The following is a 23823-nucleotide window of genomic DNA, read 5'->3' as shown; positions in this document are numbered from 1 at the left end:
ATGTGAATAGGCAAATGACAGAACATGAACTTGGATTTTTTTTTCCTCATGAAAGGCCATAAGAGGATGTCTGTTGTTATTAGCGTACAAAAATAACTGAAAATTATTATAAATGTATAATGTGAATTTCAATTCAATCATCAATTTTTGTAAGCAAGTTATTATGTATCCCTTACACGAAAGGAATTATATATCGAATTGTTTAAGCGTTCCTGAGGAAATGTGATACGAATTTAGTTCCTAAGAAGTTGCGGGCAGAAGCGAATATTAGAAATAATTATGCCTGTTTTCCATATGTTTTTTGACGTCAAAATGTTACAAACTTCCCTGGGATGTGTTTCGAAGTCGACCTCTCTCAACACTTCGCTATCTCTGTGCAGTCAACTTGCTTTTATCCATTTTACTACAACTTTCTTTTTACTTGGTCTAACCTCAACCGGCAATTTAATTTCTTAAAACACCGGGCACCGAGTATTTACCATTACTACTATAGCTCAAATAGCCTCGAGATTAAAATCTCATTGCAGAACCACCCGTACTTTTCAATTAAATATTTCACCTGTTTTCAATAATATTTAAACACAATACTTATAGCACTATCAGTGTTCTTAGAACTAACTAAACGAAATAGTCGTAGTTATAGATGTTGACCACTAATTTTTCTTTTTCTAGGAAAAGAAGATCGCTGAAAAACAGTTAGACTTGGAACAGCTGCCTTCTGAGTTTGAGTGTTGTTTTTGCACGTTTAAGGTACTAAGCACTAACAGTTACTTGATGGTTAACATTTTACTAATTACTGCTTAACATAATTAACAGCGTTCTTACTTTAGAGGTGAGTTTTTGGTAAGAAATCTTACGCTATTGCCAATTGTTTTGCCTATTTCTTAATGTTGTTGTAATATGATTGAAACTTGGAGTTAAAATATTATTATTATGCCTAACTAAACAGGGCTACAGGGAGTTCATAGACGCCGAGCAGCTAATGCCAATGGCCACATCGGATCTTCGGCAGCCAGTTTGCGTGGAGCTGGCTTGTTTACAACGACATCCGGCCCCACGGGCCTTGCCTGAAGCAACTCCAAACAGCCTCGACAGCCCTGGTACTTTTTATTTGATTATAACCTACGTTTTTTTTACGCGTGAAATGCACAAAGAATTTTTCTTGTTAGCAATTTAAGTGTTGTAATATACTACAGCCTTTTTTTAAATTGTTTTCCCTGAGAAGCATAATGTCACAATCATGTAATATACCTTTATATAATCCCATATCATTATTGTAAAGCACTTTCACGCAGTTGTACTAGGAGTAGCGCATGCTCGTTTGAATTCGGGCGTGCTCGACTCCAAATGCGTCCATCTTGCGTTGCAGATACATTTGCATCATGCCTTACGCACCCTTTTCCTTCAGAGGGAGACATCGCGGGCGAGATCGACTCGTCAAACTTGTATGTGAATCCTCTGGATGGTAGCGGCGGGAGTGGGGCAGGTAGCACGGGCGGGGGAAGGGGAGGTACGAAGCCCGAGTATGTGGGGGTGCGCAAGAGTGCGTCAGGGGATGGAAACGTATTGTGTGCGAAAGATTCGCAGGGGGACGGTACGCCGCGTGGCTCCAGGGGCAGCCTGAGCGCAGTCGGCCTGACAGCCAGACCAATCGAGGCCACCGTCCGCTCACTAGATGCCTCTCGCAGTTCTAGCCTCCTACAAACTGAAGACTCGCCAACTTCCATAGACGACTCCAAGCCCAAACATAGAAAAGCAAGATTCCAACAGGTCAGTCTGCGTTATCGCTGGCCACGAAACGAAGACGACGCCGTTCAAACATACCATCTATAGCATTGGCAATTGGTACAAATTTTTGCTTTTGTCATGGATTTGATGTTTGTATTGTCTCGTATGTTTGCACGTTTTAATCACTGGTTTAACATGGTCTTCTTCGTTCCTCGCATGGTCCTTTATTAATCGTGTTATGAATTATTTTGAAGTTTCTATAAAAATAATAAGAACCTGAGATACTTTTAATGTGGCCCAAATTTCTAGGAGTGGACGGACGAAGAGAAGAAACCTCCTCGAGGTATAGCGACGAGGATTATAAATCACCACATCCTGTTTGGTGAGAACTAATAATTATAATATATTTAGCTGGATCTTGGAACACATTAAGCCGATATGTCTTATGACAGGTTTTTATTTTATTAATCCTTTTTAAGTCAGCCATAATAAACTAAATGAGGCCGCATAAATATAGCTTCCAGGAAATATTTTCCCACATGAATAGTGTCTAAGTGGGCATTCTAATTGTTATTTGCTGAATCCTCTAGAACTTTTTTCGCGAAGAATCGTAGTGCATAAAGAGAAAGAAACCTATAATTTTTTAGGTGATTTAATTAATGTCGCGGTTATAGCGCTATGCATATATCCAGATGTAGAAACGATTCCTTTGTTATTATGCAGGTAAGAATGGCAATAAACGTGGGAGTAGCGGATGGCCGATGGAGAGTGAGTCCCGCTCTCGTTCCATCCTCAAGAACAAGGAGTCGAGAGGAACTGACAGTGAACTGCTCCTACAGGAGACCACGTCGCTTGGTGCAAATGTTAGTCATATTTCACTCATGCCGAAGGGCCGGTGCAGGGGTACATAGTTCAGTAGTTTCTAGAAGATATTTTGTTGTTTCGTGTATTATCATTTAATTTATTTAAATTTTATAAATTCAAATTTATTTTATCGCCTTCATAGTATGCTCTTTCAGAAATATCGTTTCAAAATAAAAAACTTACGCCAACGAAAAATCCAACCAGCTAAACATTTTTAAACGCGAAATTTCCTTTATAGATATATATTCTAGACTTCTACCGAATGAAAATGGGTGCCACGAACTGGTAATTTGAGTTTAGGAAAAAGGAATGAAGACGGCTGGAGTAATATCGATGGAGGAATATCTGTTAAGTAAAGGTTGTTGCTCGATGGTATTTGTTGAGTTTTCAGTCAAAAATTCGTTCGTAATTATGGAATTGTGAGCCTTTTCCACCGAGTTTGCTCTCTTAACGCGCAATTAATATATATTATTTACCATTTGGCCTTCCGGTAAGAATTCCGAGTGTATAACACTGCGATAGTCAAAGAGAACAGTCAACATTATTTTAGCGTATTTTCTTCGTTTTAATTCAATTTGGAGGCGCTACTCCGAAGCTTGTTGAATAGTTTCCATATCATCATCATTTCAAACTTGTAAGTTTACGTAATTTGTTGTATGTTGGGTCGGAATTGACTCGTTCTAGCATGTCCTAAGCGACACTTATTGGACTTGCCCAATTTCATACCTATCGTGAGGATCTACGCGTGAGACACCGAAAGTTTAGCGGCTCTTGAGCGAGGATTTTCAGTCACTATTTCTTGCACTTTTGCCATGTTAACTTCATATCAAGATGTTGACGGCCTACCAGGACGAGGCAAATCTTCAAGCATATCACGAACGCTTTGTACCACTCATAAGCACGAGTTTCTCATGTCACCGAACACGAAATTCCATTGGTGATGGAAATGCAAAAATTTAAGACCTTTGTAGTAAAGACTTTTCTTTGTTTGATATTTTTAGATCAGTGTCGATAATTTTTGTAACCAAAAAAAATAATAGTAGGATGGAAATGTAAATGGAAGAGAATATAACAAAAATGATAAGAAAATTACGGGCGAACCGAGGTCGGGAAATGGGGGAGGGGTGGGGGGGGGGGTTGATTAGGGGTAAAAAACGGTGTATCTCGATTTCCGGCAAAACTGCAAGTCCTATGGAAATAAGTCAAAGGGGAAAGTTGTAGGTAATTAAATTGCAATTTTTTCACATAACCTCAAAATTTATGTGAAATTTTCAAAACATCAAGATTTTGGGTTTTAATTTTTATCTTTTCCTAAATCAATTTTTTTTCACGAAATTTGGTGAACATTTATCATTTTATGTCCCAAATACACTGTTATTTATTAGAATTGAAATATTTATTTTTTCACCTTATTTTGACTCAAAGAGAACCCTTATTTTCAATCGAAAATTCACCAGTCAAATATCAGCTATTTTCAAAAAAAAAATTCTGTTTTCTGTTCGTCAAAATCACTACTTTCCGAGACTTTCCGATATATATATGTATCAATTTATATAATGAAATATCATTGACTGAATGATTTGTATTACGAATATAAAGGTATTTCTATGTCAAATAAAATATAGGTTCCGGATAGGTATAGCAATTGCACAAAAACCTTCTCCGAAACACTTATGGTGTAAGTTTTATTCCGATCGGTTCAGTGATTTTCGCAGTATAACTGAAGGACAAAGACGGCTTGCCATTTATTGTATGTTAATGTGAAAATTGATTAATACGAGCTACTTCTGTTCGCAGGGTGACTCGGGAAGCGAGTCTTCGCCGATTCGGCTTAAAGACTTCAAGGGACAGAATCACAAAGGTGCTACAGAGAGAAGCAACCTCGTGTCGTAAACGATAAAGTTCAATTTCCATTAGCACGCCTGCCTAAAACGCCTAGCGATCCAAATACGCTCTCCCAAAGCGTAACATAATAATATAGAGTTAATAAATACTAGAATGCAATAAAATACACAAAAATAATTTTAACATATCATTGAGCGTTTGTGACTGCTTGTTGAGTTTTCATTTTGTAGATTTATAAATATTGTAAATTATTTATTAGGTATTTGTAATATTGTTCATTCCAATCGAGACGTTAAAAGTACCTATTTGTTAAGTTTTTTACGTGCAATTATTAATTGCTAATTCTAATTTAAGCGAATAGTTTGTACAGCATAGTTGATGAATGAAAAGCAATTAAAAATTAAAGAATTTCTGAAATTATTGTTATACATTTGTGTTTTTTATTTCATTGTTCTTATCATTTTCAGGTTCAGGTCGATTTTTTACTGTGGAGGACAAAGCGTAGGGATCACCTGATAGTAAGTGATCACCGCCGCCCACATTCTCTTGCAACACCAGAGGACTCACAGGAGCGTAAGGGTGCGCGCTCTTTTTGAACGTACCCGTCATGTAGTATCGTCCTGTAACAATGCACAAGGAAGCTCATTCCACAGCTTGGTTGTATGTGGAAGAAAGTTTATTGCAAATCACACTGTAGACGCAACGCCAAGTGATTTAGCCGTTCACAGAGCACTATGTGCCCAATTCAGGCAGCTCTGCGTTGCATGCGGTCAAATGATTTGAGATGATACTGGGTTGCGCCAGACCAGAGATGACAGCAATACTCCATATGTGGCCGGACCTGCGCTTTGTAGAGAGCTAGAATTTGGGCGACTTAATTAAGTAGTACTTCCGTGCTCTACGAGGGCTGCACTAAAAGTATCGGGAATGGATTATTTCCACTGTTCCTGTCCTATTAAAATCTTTTTAATTGAAAACTCCTTGGTTTTAAAAATCGACTACCATTTATTACTTTAAAAAAGATTCTCGGTCTTGTCACAAGATCTTTTCAAACTTGTTTAGTCGTTGAGAAAATGGAATTGACTTGAGAAAATTTTAGAGCGATGATTTATTATGACTTTCGAAGTGGTTTAACACAAAAATAGTGTGTTGACCGGATGATTTCTGCATTTGGTGATGAAGCCCCATCCAAAACCACAATTTATCGCTGGTTTGCTGAATTTCAACGTGGACGTGTCAAGCTCAGTCATGATCCCCGCCAAGGTCGTCCAAAAACTGCAGTCACCAAAGAAAACGTTGATGCTGTGCGTAAGCTGATTGAGGAAGATCGACATGTGACATACCGCGAAATTCAGGCAACTTTAGACATTGGCATGAGTCAAATACAAATAAACTTGCATGAACAATTAGGTGTAAAAAAGTTGTTTTCCCGATGGATACCACATTTGCTCTGTAAAGAGCAAAAAGCGGCTCGCGTTACTTGGTGCGTCAGAACTCTCGAAAGATTCCACGCAGGATCCTCAAATGCTGTATGTATACAACATCGTATCAGGTGACGAATCCTGGATATACGCGTACGAACCCGAAACAAAAAACCAGTCACGAGTTTGGGTGTTCGAAAATGAGTTAAAGCCAACAAAAATTGTTCGTTCAAAAAAGCAAAGAGTTGCAAAAAAAATGGTGGCTACGTTTGTCTCCAAAACCGGCCATGTTGCGACTATTCCTCTTGAGGGACAAAGAACGGTTAATGCAGAATGGTGGGCTAGCATTTGTTTGCCACAGGTCGTTTCTGAACTCCGTAAAGAGAACTGCAACCGCCGCATCATCCTCCATCACGACAATGCGAGTTCTCACACCGCGCATAGAACAAGAGTTTTTAGAGCAAGAAAACATAGAATTATTAGACCATCCGCCGTAAAGCCCCGACCTAAGCCCTAATGATTTCTATACTTTCCCTAAAATGAAGAATAAATTGCGTGGTCAGAGATTTTCATCACCTGAAGAAGCTGTGGACGCCTACAAAACGGCCATTTTGGAGACCCCAACTTCCGAATGGAATGGTTGCTTCAATGATTGGTTCCATCGTATGGAAAAATGTGTCAAATTTCGCGGAGAATACTTCGAAAAGCAATAAATACTTTTTTAAATAGTAATGTTATGTCACTTCCTAGATTCCCGAAATATTCAGTGCCGCCCTCGTATTTATGACCAGCTTCTTCGAAGCCAATTTGGCTTTGCCCTTAAGATGACCGCAGATTTGTTTCCTATAGAGCCAGTTAAGTCATTTCATAATATTCTTTCGACCTTTCAATATTTCTATATCCTCTCAGCCCCGAATATTTAGTTGAAATCCATTTATCTTTGTTAAAAATGAGTGAGATATCTTTAGCGGAAGCGCGCGGGGTTGTGGCTAACTCATAAACAAATGAAACACGTTTCTAAACAGTCGCGCTCTACACGTATTCGTATGTGGAAACGTATGGAATGTTCTAGAAGCTTCTAAGTACCTCAACAATGAGTTCCCGCAGTAAATAATTAATAACAATAGAAATTTGGCATTACTGTGGTGTGTGGTTGAAAATTTATCATATTATTAACTTACGTTTTACGCAATCATTGACTTGACCATAGATAATTTATATTTCTAGATAGAGCCTTTTGCTGCTAGACAACCGATGAAAATAGGCATGTTTTATTATTATAGTGTGCGTGACAAGCTACGTCATACGCTCGTGATTTGTATGTCACTTTGTGTTAGTGTACGTATATTGTTCAAAATAGAGGTTAACTGTCAACCTCAATTTTTTTTACGGCTTTGACAGTTAATATAGACGTATAAATGATCTAAGAACTTGACCTGTTAAAAAAAGTGTCATTTACGGTTTCTCAGAGGGTTTTATGGCAACCAAGCTGACCTAGACAGTTCGCATATAGCATTGTATATCTACTTCTGTGGGTTCGTTCATTTATGTCAATGCACTTATTTGCGGGTAGTTGCAAAAAATATATAAACTTAATTATTTTTAAAGAAAAAATTAAAAGATAATAACTACACATCACTTTATAATATTTTGTATTATTCACAACATAGAAAATTCACAGAATAAATACGTATTAATATAATCTGTCAACAATAAGGTCCTTACTATTCAACATTTGGAAGTATTTATTTGCAATGAAAACATACAATAAAGTTCAAACGGAAATAAACAAAAACAAAAGTAAGTATTACATAATATTTATAATATAATTATTTATAGACAATATCATATCACATTTCATACAGTGAAAAAAAAATAGGATAAAACTCTACAACAAAATAATACTAATAATTGTCATTATACACTAGTAATAATTTTCTTAATACTCAAAACTATACTAAATTTCACGGACGAGTAAAAAACGAAGGAATCCGTGTCAGCATAGCAGTGAAGCACCAAAACAAGCCGGTAAACGTGTAAATACATAGCCCCCGCGCATACATTTAGACCAATACAAGCCGATCGGCCGCCATTATGAGATTTGCCATCGTCTGTCACAGAACAGTTTGCGTCGCAATAAAATATTTTAAAAATGCCGTCGTGCGTTGTGAAAAATTGTAAAAACAATCCTATAAAAGTATTTGTGGATATATGATTATTTAAGGGAGTAAAAATTGTGTAACTGGTACCCCCGGAACCGCACACACACTAGCGTAAAGGTGCTTCACTTGCTAATATCACGGCGCGGAGTCCTTTTTTTTTACTAGTCCGTGACTAAATTTGTATACAAATGTCAAACATTCTATGCCCGCCGCGCATTAAAAAAATGGTGTAAACGGGACTTACTTATAAACAATAATATATTTCGGTAAAAGTGCGTCCACGCCTATACCAATGAATCAATTTTGATGATATTCAGTACATAGATAGACTAGAGATTGGGAAAGGACATAGGCTACCTTGTATCGCGAAAAAAAGGCTTGGAGGGGTTGAAATAGGGGATGGAAGTTTGTAGGTTCGACATTTTCGAAGATGAACACCATGAAACTTTTTATTTAGGCACTTGATAAGACATAAATAAGTATTTTTTGTAGCGTTTTAGAAATTTCTACATGTGGGGGAAAGAAAGTTCGTATGGAACTCCAAACAAAGTCACGCTTTTACGCCTGACTCCGGATTTGTTTGTGATTAGATTTGGTTTAAACATAGACACACACAAGCAACCATTTGTTTTTAAAAAGGGCATGAAGGGATTAAAATAAGGGATGAAAATTTATCATTTTCGGAGATAAACCATGAAACTTTGCTTTAGGTACTTGATAAGAAGCAAACAATCATATATTATCACAATCATATACAAAGGCATAAAAGGCATTTATTTTCTCAAAATTGATTCGTTTAGAATTCTCTTGAATGTCATTTCTAATATACTAGATACTACTACCGCTTCGGTAACAAATGGCGCTCTGAGAGATAAGAAGCGGCGCAAGAAACTCTCATTTATTTGGAGATGGAATAAGAGATGAAAGTCCACGCGGACGAAGTCGCGGGTCTTTCATCTCTTTGAATTTAGTGATTTTTCTATATCAATTTCAATTCAATACAAAATTATAACACAGCTTACAGATAAACCGATCAAGCTGATTTCTCAGTCGTTTGTCTATGGATTTTGAAAGCGGGCATCGAATGTTTGACATTAGTATAATTTGAACAATCACGGCTTTGGTTCGAAGTGAGTCATAAGATGTAAAAGGGCAATAATTAATGGTTATCTGTGAAATTGGCATACAAACAAAAATACTTTACACTAAGGGTTACCAACGGGAGTTTCGTTACTTAGGTTAAGATCTGCAGAGCATACTTAGACTTTACTTATGTAAAACTTAGCTGAGTTTGATAAATCACAATCTTACTTTTTGTATTGGGCTGTCTTACGGCCGTTCTCAATATACTATATACAGATTGGGACAAATTACTACCTTCTACTGTCAGTAATTACCTATCAATAATCTGAAGCTGTCCCAATATACCCGATAAGTCATTCTTATCGCCTTATATTGGGACGCGTTAAATGCTATTTCCATACAAACTTCTATCGCTGGTAAGCTATAAGTCGTCCCAATGACAGACAGCGTACGGATAAGGTGAGTTACCGTCGATAAGTTTATCGGTACAGAAAAGTCAACGATAGTTACGATTTTTATCTCAAGTAAGAGATCGACTGAATATTGGGAACGGCCGTTAGCTTTATCTCAGCATAATTTCATTTCATTTGCTAATAAGGGGTTTTCCAATAAGGACCTGACAACTTTTTATCAAAATAAAATGAAAACCATTTGAGATATTTCAAAAACTTTAGTATCGGGTTGAAGTACATTCAAAACATTTATGAATAGAACTCGACTTCGTTCATATGGCCACCGCGGGCACGTTACAATCGATTTATTGATGAACAAGTTTGATGAGCGTGTTATCTCAAGAAATGGACCAGTCGATTGGTCTAGATTGTTTCCTTTGGGGGCTACGTCAAGTCATTGGTCTATGCTAACAAGCCGACGACGTTAGAAGAGCTCAAAGCCAACATTGAACGCGAAATAGCAGCCGTTTCGGCCGAACTGTGTGGCCGAGTCATGGAAAATTGGGTCCAACGAATCGACTGTGCAAACGTGCCCGCGGTGGCCATATGAGCTAAGTCGAGTTCCATTTATAAATGTTTTGTATGTTCAACCCGATGCTAAAATTTTTGAAATATCGCAAATGGTTTTCATTTTATTTTCAAACAAAGTTGTCAAGTCCTTATTGGAAAACCCATTAACTATATGACATCATATATTACAATATCTTTAACTTTTAATTTTATTAATATCAATGAAAGAATTGTGAAATCCGACATGTTTCAGTATAACAGTAGTGTGTTGGTACTTAGATAACTCTATAACATATTTTGCATGTCAATTGACGAAACATATTGGTACAAATGATTTAAGTTTTCTTTAGTGTTAATTCCGCCAATATTTGTTTTTAAAACAACTCGACACGTGTTTCGCCTCTACACGAGGCATGCTCAGGACGTGTTGTCTCGCCAAAATCTGGCACGAGACTCAAGATGATTTTTGACTCAAGATTTTGGCGAGACAACACGTCCTGAGGATGCCTCGTGTAGAGGCGAAAACACGTGTCGAATTGTTTTAAAAACAAATATTGGCGGAATTAACACTAAAGAAAACTTAAATCATTTGTAAAATTATGGATTTCCGCAAAGTAACGCCTAATTCAATAAATTTTCTTGAAACAAATTGGATTATTAATAATAGTATGGTGACAACTTAATTACAATGTTTCTAGCAAATAAAATTTCATTTCATTATATAAAAATGAAATCAGAAATTATGCTAATCTTACAGCTCAGCTCAGTGTTATGCAAGTAAAGTCTTAGCAAAGTCTCAGTACGCTCTCAGCCTTAAACTCATCCACAATACGAAATAATGCCGCCATAACAATAAATGAGAATAAAAAATAATATACCTACAAGATTTGTAGTAGGGTTAAATCGGATGACCTCGACTATAGATTTAATATACGTTTTATTTTTTAAATCAAATCAATTTTTAAAATCCTCAATCAATTTTTTTTAATTTGATTTGATTTATTTTTCAAAACTTCCGGGTTCAATTGCCGAACTAAGACCAACTAGTTTTTGTTTTAAATCTACGACTACCAATTTTTCTTGTCACTTAAATCGATGAGATGGTTCAGTTTTTTTTAATCTACGACTGCAGAATACGAATTTTTCATGTCACATGGTTCATAACAGATCTTTGTATTTTTTTTAGGACAGTAGTTCGAGACGAGCAGGACGTTCAGTTGATGGTGATTGATACGACCTACCCTTTACAATGCAGTGCCGCTCAGGATTCTTGAAAAACCCAAAAATTCTGAGCGGCACTACTCTTGCGCTCGTCACCTTGAGACATAGGATGATAAGTCTCATTTGCCCAGTAATTTTATTCTTATAGTTTAAAGACTTTCGACTTCGAGATATAGAAACATTCTTAAAAACAAACGCATCAACACCCTTGGCTAAAAAGCCAAGTTCATTACTCGAAATTACAACACGAATTATTGTTTTTGGAAAATGTCAAAAAAGGAAATGCACTTTCTAGTCATCCAACAGTTACTATTCTCAAAGTTACTTTACATTTGTTAGAAAACACGCGTGAAAACTACGTATTAATGGCACATAATAACAAAACATTCGACCGAAATTAAAAACATATACGAAAGCTAACGGAAATATTTTTTTTTTATCCTTTAAAACGTGTATCGAATAAAAATATCACAAATTGTTCGACTGAAATTAGCAGACACTCGGACATACGGGACCGTAAAATATATGCATGACGATTTCGCTGAATTAATGCAAAAAATTATGAAGTTATACTTCTTTTGGCACGTTATAAAAAAAATATGAGAGTGAAATTTTAAGATGCGAGCGCATCACTTTAACAAAAAAGGAACAGGGTGAAGTTGGTTCCTAACATTTTTGTGACGTTCGCGGCATTCGTATTTTTTTTTTGTTTCTTCGTCCATTATTAGGACAGGCAAACGGTTTAAGCCCGTACAGACGTTTTCGTTATTGAATAATTAATCGTCAAAGCCATCTTTGCAAGATTTTTACAATATTGTTCTTTCTACAAACGTAGAATGGCACAAGGAATAAATAATTTTATGGATAATTGCTTTGTTAGGCCAAAGAAGCATAACTTCTTGCGTGCATACATAAGTACACACACACACTTGTTTTTGTAACGTATTTATAGGAAGGTCGCTACTACATAATATAGTAGCTATGCCAAGAAATATGTTCAAAGAGCTGATATTATTTATAACATACTTAAATATCTTTTTAAATAGCTGTCTAAAACAATGACAGTTAAAAGAAAAAGTTCGCTGCAGCGCTGCAGAAATTTGTCGTCTAACCGGACAGTATAAACACGCAGCGCTAGAACGCTATAAATACGTACGGTAGGTATATATAACGAAACGTCAAAAGTGACACATAATCTATTAGTCCCGCTGATAACACACATTGCTTGCAATGTAATAGGGATTGAGGTCATTGTCCGAAATTTTCTAGAACTCGCGACTGGAGTTATCAATCGTCATCGAAATTTCATGTATCATAATGCTATGAGTCTTTTAGTCTAAATTAAGCTATGATTTATTTTCAGCCAGTTCAACACGTGTTTCGAGTCGGAAAAATTCGGCGAGTCTACATCTCCTGAGGATGCGTCGAAGGCAAAAACTCATAGCATTAGGATAGCATTCTGGTTTTCCGAAAAATAACGCCTTTATTCAAAAATAATAATGTTTCTAATTTATCATACAGTATTGAGCTCTATTATACTAGTAGTATGGTTAGTTTTTGTATGAACGTAAATTATGACTACATTTATATGAGTGAAAGGATTGCAAGTAAAATCTTAGAATGTTCTATTTTAGTATTATTCGACAAGTATTACAACCATCAAAGAGTTTATCGAAAACCTGATTACTAATTTAATCACTAAAATAATTATTTCAAGAGTATATTAGCAAAAATAATACAAATTTAAAAGTAAAATACTAATTTCAATTATGTTCGTTAAAAATAATTACAAAATTTTGAATTTTTTTACAATAAATTACTTTATAAATACTTAATACGACAATGTTTTATGTTACATAGAGTAATTAACTTTAATATACACATAAAAGCATATATAGCCTCTTTATAAAATAAACCACCGCACTTAGAAACGTCACCAAAAAAATTATTTGTCAAAAGAGTAGGAAGATTTTTACTGCATCTATGTATCTTCGAATTTAAACCTAAAATACTGAACCGATATTGGTACAATTTTCACCGGAAGATTTCATTTCTCCGTAAGTTTGTATTTCAATTTTTATACAATTTACCCATATTAATTGATCACAGGACAATTATTGTAAGGTTTATTATTATCGCATTATGCAATAACTTTGTATGCAGCTGCTATCAATATTCAAAACTAAAACTAAAAAAAAACAGGAAAAAAAAAATAAGAATTTTCTATCTTTATTTATCAACTATAGGTAGAACCGAAAAACCGAAAAGAGCCTCCTAATTTTCGATAATTTTCTTTTTTGTTTCAGAACCCTAACCGCATTGTTCCCTATTCAATTGCTTTTGTGTATGTGACTGTACATACTAACTAGAGGGAGAAGATAGTACAATAAATAATCAAATTAATTAAATTCACACCTATGGGTAAACAGGATGTCCCAAAGTTATGGGACAAGAAGGGAAAGTACCTTAAATATCGAAGATAGGCAATTTTACTGAAAGAAGACTTCATGTTATTTTTAAAAATTAGTAATTCGGCATTCAAAGATTTTCTAAAAATTACTTGCCTCGTCTGGGAATCGAACCGACTGAAATGTAAAAAAAAAAACCCTACTTTTATGACGCCAATCGAAAGAATGGCTAAAAACTAATAGCTCTTCTTAAGTGACATAGTATTTTAAAAGAAAGGAACAACGTAAAACGAATGTTTTCCTACTTGGATTGGTACGAATGGACCGATTAGATGGCCGGCCAGATCCCCGGACCTTACACCATTAGATTTCTTCTTTTGGGGATACGTGAAAGAGATGCTATACAAAAATCGATAGGAGAACGTGGGCGAGTTACAAACAGAATTGTGCCATATCATATCGAGTATTCACCATAAAATGATAAGAAAATCAACAGGCAGCGGACTCATTAAAAGATTGGCGATTTGCGTAAGACAAGAGATATCACATTTTGACCATTTAATTAATTAATTTACAAATAATACCCACTTAATTGACTACTTTCTTTTAAAATACTATGTTACTTAAGAAGAGTTATTAGTTTTTGGCCATTCTTTCGATTGGCATCATAAGAGTAGGGGGTATATTTAAGACGGTTCGATTCCCAGACGAGGCAAGTAATTTTTAGAAAATCTTTGAATGCAGAATTACTAACTTTTTAAAATAACATAAAGTCTTCTTTCAGTAAAATTGCCTATCTTCGATATTTAAGGTACTTTCCCTTCATGTCCCATAACTTTGGGACATCCTGTATACCGTATGATGGCTGTTTTAAGGTGGATACACCGAAAACCATGTATTTAGTAATGCTGACTGAAAAAAATACCGGACATCGAAAACAGACATAGTAGATACTGTAAAATAGCTAAGAAATTAGTTCTCGTAATTATTATGGGTACAAAATAAATTTAAATTTATTTTCGTTTCTTGAGTACGGTAGTAAGATATTGAGGCGTGTCCACAATAAGGCAAGACATTTAATAATTGCATTTAGAATCATTGGCATGTTAAAGCCATTATAATTGTAGACTAATAGTATGGTAAACCATACTAAAACATGTTAAAACAGGCTCAAATAATGAGAATTCCTATATCTAAATAATGATTTAAGGATTCCATGTAAAACATTAATAACACAAAAATATTCAATTATATTACGTATAATAAAAAAAACTACTTTAAATCTAAATAATGTTGAAAAGCAAGAGGATAATAAGGCTTCAGATGCTGTAGATGAACTAGCCAAAAGGGGATCCGAAGCTGTAGCATATGGACCGGAGCCACTGCTACCCATACCTAAGGCCCAAAAACGGAGGAGAAAAAACGGAACAATCCCACATAACAGAGTGGAGAAACAGGGAAGAAAAAGGTTGCAGGCAAACAAAGAATGCGGTTCCGGTGCCGTCAAAGAGGTTCGCCCGCAACCTGATGAGACTACACAGGGACCAAATACGTACAATTGTAGGTGTTGTCACCGGTCACTGTCCCTTGGACAAATATCTGTCTATCATAGGTGTAACAGACAGCCCTCTGTGCAGAGGATGCATGGAGGCACAAGACACGCCAGAACACGTGCTTATGAGTGGAGGGGTGTGGCCGAACAACGGGCACAAATACTCCTATCACCAGCATCGCTTCCGGACGGCTGCAGAAACTTAAAAATACTGCTAGACTTCTGGAATGATCTGGGCTGGTTGGAGTAAGAAGATAAACGAACACGCACAATGGCCCAATCAAGAGGCTAAGTGTGTAAACAGTCGAGCTACAAATAAAAAAAAGGCTTCAGGTAGATGAGTAGAATTTTTATGTTTATGAATTATTTACTTACCCTAGCCAAGCGAATTCTGGGAGAAGAAACTTGAATAACATTTGCATGGTCTTAAGTATTCTTGCATCAAGTAGCAAAAGATAGGAAGCCAATATCTACTTTGGGTCGCACAGCCGGCATACTAAAGAAGTAAGTAGTAAGCAAGTAAACTTCAAAGATTTTTTGTTCTGTTCAAATCTTTATAGGTCTATATCTTGAAGCGCCCCCCGCCCCTTTCCACCCGCAACGTCCTTTGCAATCACATAGATTTAAAACAAAATAGAGCGGTCAAATAAAATATTTTTTTTTAGTATAAATAAAAGCATCCAACGATACTTTACTGATAGTCATATAACAAACCAAGGTGTTTACGTTTTTACCTACATAATTATAAAAAATAGTGTGTGAAGATTAAATGTTAATATTTTTTAAACGTAGCGCTTGTAGAAAGGAGGCCACTAAAAGCAGTGTTCGAAAACGGATACTTGGTAGTAGTTCCCGGATTCAGTATTTGTTTCATTCTTATCGGTACACAGATGAGAAAACAAAGTTGTTTGAAATAATATGCCAAAATTTAAGTGGGCAAATTCAGGGAAACCTGCTCGTAATCAGTACAATCCTACATTTAAATATTTGTATGCCGATTTTTTGGCGAATTGTGATGTCCAACTAATTTAAGTATTTAAAAAAAAAATAAAACATTTCTACGTTATTAATGTTTTACATGTACCCACAAATTACGTTATTCGCACGCCGGCGCAAGTCACATGTTGGTTTAACTTTAAATCTATATCTTAGATAATTTATACGTCTTGAGAGAGATATTCGGCATCGCATGACAACAGGCCATGTTTATTACTTTAGTGTGCATGACAGCTACGTCTTACACTCAGTCACTTTTGTTTTGTTAAAAATAAAGGCTTACAGTTGGCCGCTATTTTTTCGCAGCTTTCAAGTGTATCTAGACGTATAAATTATCGAAGATCTATACAATAAGTTACAGCTATCTATGCCACGCTATCGTTAGCGCAGTACGAAGTTTCCCCCAAAGCCAAGGGTATAGGCCCCCTCCCCTCCAAGCGGCTCTAGCGACGAACTTCACATAGTCATACAAGCCCCAAGGAGCGTGCCCCCCATTTACATAGTACACGTACGTGAATCCATCTTTACATCTGCCTTTTATTGAATAATAGTATGGCAGAAATGAATGGAGCCTAAATCTGAAAGAATAATAACATTTATGTAAATTTCTTTCGATTTATCATTAAAACACCATGTCTCAAGAAGTTCGAAACAAAGAATTCTAAATGCCACGGATCTGATAAGAACAATAAACTAAACGGTAAAAGTAGGTAATCCCTTACGGTCTTATTGACTACTTACCGGTTAAGTCTTTTGTTGGTTGATGTATGGTCTACACGCTTTTACAAGTGGATCCCAGAAAATGTACAACAACTTACAAAGTAATTGTGGTGCGAAAATTTTTTTTTTTAAATAAACAATTTTTTGTTTTTAAGTTATTTCCCTCACATCTGTATTAAATATATACTTATAATTTATGTAGCAAAAGTTATAGAAGAAGCCCCAGCGCGCTTTCTTATATAAGAGGGGGAAAACGAGCAAGAGACGCCCGAGCGCGCTTTCTTATATAAGAGGGGGCAAACGGCATGAGACTTACGCCCGAGGGCGCTTTCTTATATAAGTATATATCGTGGTATGCGATCAAATGGAAGAAGCTGTAACTTGGGAGCGCCGAATTTGCGCCTCTAACCACTAGCTTACCGTTGTAGACTGGACAGTTGGCACGCCATTTCATTGGTTAGTTGTTTGAACAAACATACCATGAATTTGGATTAATCAACCGTCTCAATGACGGTTGATTTAGTGGTTAGAGCATTGGGGCGCATCCCAAGAGGCGCGAAAACGGAATTAACTTTAGTGTAATGTAATTTTATTAACAATAATAGAGGTCCGCAAAGTTATATGCACCCGTTGTCTTCAGGCCTGAGGAAAATCATTTAGAATGGTGGTGTTTTTGAAAATCAATCTTTGATTTTAAAACCCTAATTTTATTAAAAATATTTGAGTTTGATTTGATAGTATAATAAATGGTATTTTCTTAAATATGTTTTGGTCACATACCTAATGAGGCACATGCTTGTAGAAATAATGCGAGAAATATTGGGCAAAGGTCGACCAAGGCATATGATCCATGATAAGGTTAAAAAGTACCAAGGAACTTGTTTTCTCATTCAACCAAATTGTGGAATTAACTTCCTTGACTTTACACTTAATTATCCCCCTATTCGATGAAAAAAACTTACCTTCTCTTCTCGTAAAAGAGAATTGCTTCCCTATTGGTAGTCAGTACATGTAGGAATATCGCCTTGACATGATGCTCATGGGGTGGCTGAGCGAATGGGCCTGCTAGATGGTTGATTAGTACATCTAGCAGCATTGTCGCAACCCCTGACCGACGATACGACCTTACAACACCTGAAAATAGCAACACATTCTTGTTCAAGATTTTACAGTAGATGCTGGTTTTAGTGTCTATCAAAAGAGGGCTATTAGAACAATTTATACTATACGAACAAGACACTCCGTTCGGGAAACACTCAAGTTGATAAACATCCTAACCCTTCCCTCACAATATGAATATAATGTATGTTAGAAAAATATATGACCAAATTAAAAAAATGTGATTTGAAATCATTCATTCAAGAAGAAATAATAAACTGTACGTGTCATTTAATAAGTGAGCTAGAGTTAACAGCTTCATCATACATCTTGGTATTCAATTTTATAATAAAATACCAGAATGTATACTAGGACTCACTAAGCACAAATTCTAGATATATATTTAAGATTTTTTGACAAAGAAGGCTTAGTATAGTATAGTAGATTATATAGATATATATAATCTGTATTATTACATATATAATAATGCATACTTCTTGTCTGGTTCTGTGCAGGCCACCTAACATTGTATAATATTAGATTAAATAGGCTAAGTTATAAAAGTATGATTTAAGAGACAAGAAAAGAGGTTGTTTTCATACAAAAACTGCATACAATGAGATAAATAGAAAAATAGAGAACTTAGATATATTTTCGAATAGTCCACAGGAATTTAAACGTAACCTACGAAAATATCCCAATTAATAAAAACCAACACATTTATTATTTATCTTTTATTCTTTTTTTAATCTGATAATTGTAGTTTATATAACTAAAAGTCCATAATCAACTTTAAATTGTTATTTTATCTTAGTTTATATTATGTTATTAGTTAATAGTTAGTAATAATAAGTTTTTAAGTAAGAAGTAGTTAATTGTCACAGCAGCAACTATGAATGTCGTGTACATCTGTTATTGGTACTCACATCAGTAATTTAATTTCTTGTAATACTATATTATTTAATTGTAATATGAGTATACTGTTGATGTATCATTAAGAATAAATAAAGTAAAATAAAATAAAAAGAGGGGCTGGGAGTTTCATAGCAGTTCTTCTCCCCATGTCAAAGCCCCTTTACGAACGGATGTAGCTTCATGACTTTTACCAAGTGTAGTTGCAATATATTATTTTATAGCCACTCCCTATGATAAATATTGCCATTTCTGAGAAATACAAATAGTTACTCGACACAATCACTAGACAGAAAGCGGCGGAGAAGGAGAGCGGTGTCTCCCTCCTGCCCGCGCCGTCTGCACTCATACCGATACGTTCCAATGCGAATCGGTAGTCATGTCATGTACACATAATCAGTTTGGTGTTCTTATAACACTACATAATTTTGTTAATTAGTGAAATATTCCTAACAAATTTGTACTTTTTTCTTTTATACATGTTTACTTCTAGCAAGTTTTAGTTTTAGATCTACTTATATTTTGTTAAAATTACATACACATTGTTAAAATTAGCATTACATATTATATAGCTTCAATCTTAGTCTCCTAATTAGTCAATGTAAAATTTTAACTGAAATGACACTGGAAAATTATAATTGTGCTATAAAAATGATTTATTTCTGGCAAAATTTTAATGATAAAAAGTACCATTGTTGAATTAAATTAAATTATAAATTATCTTGAGAGAACAACAAGATAAAGAACAATAGTATTTTAAGTTCACTGCAACACAGAAAGTACAATGACTCATAAGATAATGAAGTACACAAGAGTTGGTGACAAAATATAATTTTAATTAACTGATTTATCACCGAGAATTGATTAATTCTATTCTGTTATATAGATACAAAGTTTTATACTATCATATTCATATTATAAATGCAAGAGTTCTATCCTTTCTGTTACATTATCACTCCAAAGCCTCTGAATCAATTTAGATAAAATTTGTAATGGAAATAGTTTTTATACTGAATGTTACCCCTTGCACAAGTAAAACTATGTATTGGGATACTTGCATACATACATGAAGACAGGAATTAAAATTCATTATATTTTTTTTTTATGGAATAGAAGGACAAACGAGCGTACGGGTCACCTGTTGTTAAGTTAACACCAGAGGAATCACAGGAGTGTTGCCGGCCTTTAAGGAAGTGTACGCGCTTTTTTTGAAGGTACCCATGTTGTATCGTCCCGGAAACACCGCACAAGGAAGCTCATTCCACAGCTTTGTTGTACGTGGAAGAAAGCTCCTTGAAAACCGCACTGTGGAGGACCGCCACACATCCAGATGGTGAGGATGATATCCTAACTTGTGGCATGTCGTGCGACGGTGGAATTCGGCGGCAGGAATCAGGTTAAACAGCTCTTCGGAACACTCCCCGTGATAAATGCGGTAGAAGACACACAATGAAGCGACGTCTCTATGCAACGCCAAGTGATCCAACCGTTCACAGAGCACTGGGACCCCGACAATTCGAGCTGCTCTGCGTTGCACGCGGTCAAATGGATCGAGCTGATACTGGGGTGCGCCAGACCAGAGATGAGAGCAATACTCCATGTGTTTTTGTCAAAATAAAGAATATTTCTATATTAATAATATATAATAATAATAGCGTGAGGAATCAAATCGTAAACCTATTGTATTAGAATGCGAGTAAACAATTACAATGTGATACCCACACAAAAGTAGTAAATAAGTTTTTCGTTTTTAATTTAAGTCGCAGATAGTTAATTTTGATCACAAAACAGTATAGCTATTATGAATCAATATTCTATTATCTGATTGTAATAAGTGATAGAACTAACAAAACGCACATCTGATGTCAGGCTTGATCCATATAGTTACATAAAAAAAAGATACCCAAAACACCTAAGCCCCAAGGTGTAGTGTAAAGTGATATTATTGCCCTAATACTTCTCACTGGGCATCATAAAGGTAATCTCAGTCTATTCCCTGGGTTCAAAAGTCACCTTCACACATAAAATTTGAATTTTTTCACAGTTATGCCATATAAGTTTTCTCACAGTTGTGTGTACCACAAGAGTGTTAAGTTAGTTACAATAATAATACATAAACTTATATACGAATTTGGAAAATCAATTGGATTGAACGGGATGAGATATAAGTTTTGCCATATAAGTTTTCTCGCAGTTGTGTGTACCACAAGAGCATTATAAGTGTTAAGAGCATAAACTTATATATGAATATGGAAAATCAATTGGATTTAATGGGATGAGAGGCGATGCCACAAGCCTTTGTATCACAAATACAAACTAAATATGAAACATCTGATTTGCATGTAATTAACTTATTAGCATCCATATCCACTGGCAGAACTAAAACTGCACTATTATTTTGCAACAGAAATAGATGCAGTGACAGTACCTACTGTAGAGGAAATCACCACTTCAGTTTCTATTGCTACTGAATACTAACTTTTAGCAGTGGTCTGAATACAATTTCTGCTGTGAAGCAGTAATGTGTACCAAGGGCGCCGCTGCTATTGAAATTACTATGCAAATGAGACTTAACATCTTATGTCACAAGGTGACGAGCACAATTGTAGTGCCACTCAGAATTTATGGGTTGTTCAAGAATACTGAGAGGTACTTCATTGTAATGTGCAGTGTGTATCAATTACTATCAGCTAAACGTCATGCTTGTCTTGTCCCTTATTGTCATAAAAAAAAGACTAACTAAGTACTGCACTTACCTAGTGAAAGAATATAAGCTACAAGTGTATCCTTTGATGCAAACCATCTTGATAGTATTCCTCGGTCTTCTGCATTTAGCTTAAGATATGGTTTGATTTCAGCAACAATAAGGCCTATAATTTGACTCTTGTACACAGCAGCTAAGGCGAAAAATCTATCTGACGATGTGATATCTTCATACCAAGACTGTGGATACTCTATTGGAAACCATTCTCTACATAAAGCTCTCACCTAAGTATTGAATTTTATAATTACTTTAAGAAAAATAAATCAAAAATCATAAACTTGTTTAGATGTCAAATAAGTTTGATATTCATTCGCAGATTCAAAAATTAGATTTAATTCAGGAAAAATTTAAGTTTGAACAAAATTTAAAAATAGAAATTGAACTAATTACATTAGGGCAGACATTATAATAATTTTTCTTAAATTCTCCTTCATGATGTAAAAAGTATATATGTATGTATATAAATGAAAAAATAGATTAATATCTATCTTTCCATATTATTGTAAATATATTATATTTTAACAATCAGACCTAAAGTCACTTTATCAGATACCTGTCTACAAAAATCAATAATCAAACACCTATATAAATAATATAACCAACATACTTAATTGATAAAATATTCAAATCCACTGGATATATTTATAGCTTACTACAAAAAAATTAAATACTGTATTTAACTGTTGTTTAGACTTAGATACAGTTTTATCAAATAAATTTCTGATTTTGGGGTAAAATAATAAGTTTACATTGACACACTTTTTCACACAAATTATTTTGGCCCAAATAGGCATAGCTTGTACTATATGATATTCATACTGAAACACCTATAACTCGGAAACAAACATCCGTATTCATCATATAAATGTTTGCACCTACTGGAATTCACACCAGGGACATCTAGCTCAGTGAACATGGTCACTAACCACTGGGCTATATATATTAAGTGGAACCTGACAATCTACAATATTAATTGGGTGCACACAATTGACTTGTGACCTATTTTATTTGAGATGCATTAAGCCCAGTAATGTGTTCAATAATACAATTTTTTATGAGTATGTACTATGTATTGTATATATTTAAGATATATATATTAAGATTATATATATTTTAAGATTTTTATTTAAAATATTGTTAAACAATATAGCGCCTGAGGCTACCCAAGTATTTTTAATTCTATTATATTTATTATTTTATTTATTTATTATGAACATACCTCTTCCAGATCATCGGGGCACAAAAAACGCAATTGAATATCTTTAAGAGAACATTGCGCGTCCTTAGACTTCTCAATTATTACTTGGAAGCCTTCTGAAAGGTACCTGAAATAATGAAAGTAATATTTGTGCTGACCTTATTCACTTAGTAATATAATATGACGAGAGTCCTTCGAAAAGTAAAATCATAATAGACATCTATAAACAGAGCATGTAATAGATCAATTAACTTTAATTGGGTTCAGGGGAAGACAAACAGAATCAATCTATAGTGGACCAATTGGATGTATGAACTTGATAACTAAAAATACGGTGTTTTAAATACATACCAGCTGAATCCAGCCATTCGTTAATTTGGCCATTAATTCTTTAATACTGTATATTCCTCAAAAATATTTCCTTAATATTATTGCCTCCCTAATAATTAATTTAAGGATTTATATTAAAAATAGCAAATTTGCACCTATTTAATATACACAGTAACAACCAATCATGAATCAAGTATGTATCTGAAGCTTCTGTCATACTGATAAACTCATCTGAACTTCTGAAGTATCAATCATTGACTTGCCTTGACCACCTTGACAACGACACTGACAATGACATTCGACATTATTGTCAGTTCTCGTTTTTAGTCACGTGTAAGAGCTGGAGTTTGTGGCTGTACCGATTTTTTTTACTCGCTCTAATTGACATAATTATAATTTATAAATCCAAGTCATATGTTCAAAATAAGCGCAATACCTCATAAAAAAAATCTACAAAAAAGTCAAATATCACTTAAACGTCGAAAGGTTTTCCAACTACATAAAAATATTTTTGGCTAGGAATATGTTGACGCCTGAAAACACAGAGTACTTTTAGTTA

General features: G+C 35.0%; 2 protein-coding genes across 28 annotated transcripts in view; one reads left to right on the top strand and one right to left on the bottom strand.

The window, feature by feature from the left end:
- LOC126972433 (potassium voltage-gated channel protein Shab) overlaps positions 1–4865 on the top strand; it is a 108538-nt gene extending 103673 nt beyond the window's left edge. For 17 of the 27 annotated variants that reach the window (XM_050819190.1, XM_050819169.1, XM_050819188.1 and 14 more), the window contains 6 exons: positions 673–750; positions 950–1100; positions 1370–1770; positions 2038–2110; positions 2452–2591; positions 4390–4865. In XM_050819190.1, coding sequence (XP_050675147.1) covers positions 673–750; positions 950–1100; positions 1370–1770; positions 2038–2110; positions 2452–2591; positions 4390–4485 — 939 coding nt within the window. In that variant the 3' untranslated portion in view covers positions 4486–4865. Of the gene's footprint in view, positions 1–672; positions 751–949; positions 1101–1369; positions 1846–2037; positions 2111–2451; positions 2632–4389 lie in introns of those variants that run through there. The other 10 variants (XM_050819171.1, XM_050819170.1, XM_050819172.1 and 7 more) reach the window with 10 other exon arrangements.
- Positions 4866–7487: 2622 nt separating this feature from the next.
- Positions 7488–23443, bottom strand: LOC126972497 (N-alpha-acetyltransferase 60). The gene is made up of 5 exons (XM_050819304.1): positions 23286–23443; positions 22956–23061; positions 21729–21960; positions 17925–18096; positions 7488–16820 (listed from the first exon to the last, which is right to left on the bottom strand). The coding sequence occupies exons 1-5, from the start codon at positions 23300–23302 to the stop codon at positions 16604–16606; spliced, it is 744 nt and encodes a 247-aa protein (XP_050675261.1). The 5' UTR covers positions 23303–23443; the 3' UTR covers positions 7488–16603.
- Between the last annotated feature and the right edge of the window lie 380 nt (positions 23444–23823).

This window comes from Leptidea sinapis, chromosome 26 (assembly GCF_905404315.1).
Source record: "Leptidea sinapis chromosome 26, ilLepSina1.1, whole genome shotgun sequence".
NCBI lineage: Eukaryota > Metazoa > Arthropoda > Insecta > Lepidoptera > Pieridae > Leptidea > Leptidea sinapis.
The sequence above is the reverse complement of the archived record's forward strand: the minus strand, read 5'-3'. Positions and strand labels throughout refer to the sequence as shown.

What these genes read in the sequence shown, in the direction of transcription:
- LOC126972497 (XM_050819304.1), bottom strand. An exon ending in GCCCCGATGATCTGGAAGAG is followed by an intron (nt 21,961 to 22,955) that starts GTATGTTCATAA and finishes TTCAATACTTAG; the next exon opens with GTGAGAGCTTTATGTAGAGA. An exon ending in CTCTTTTACGAGAAGAGAAG is followed by an intron (nt 16,821 to 17,924) that starts GTAAGTTTTTTT and finishes TTATTCTTTCAG; the next exon opens with ATTTAGGCTCCATTCATTTC.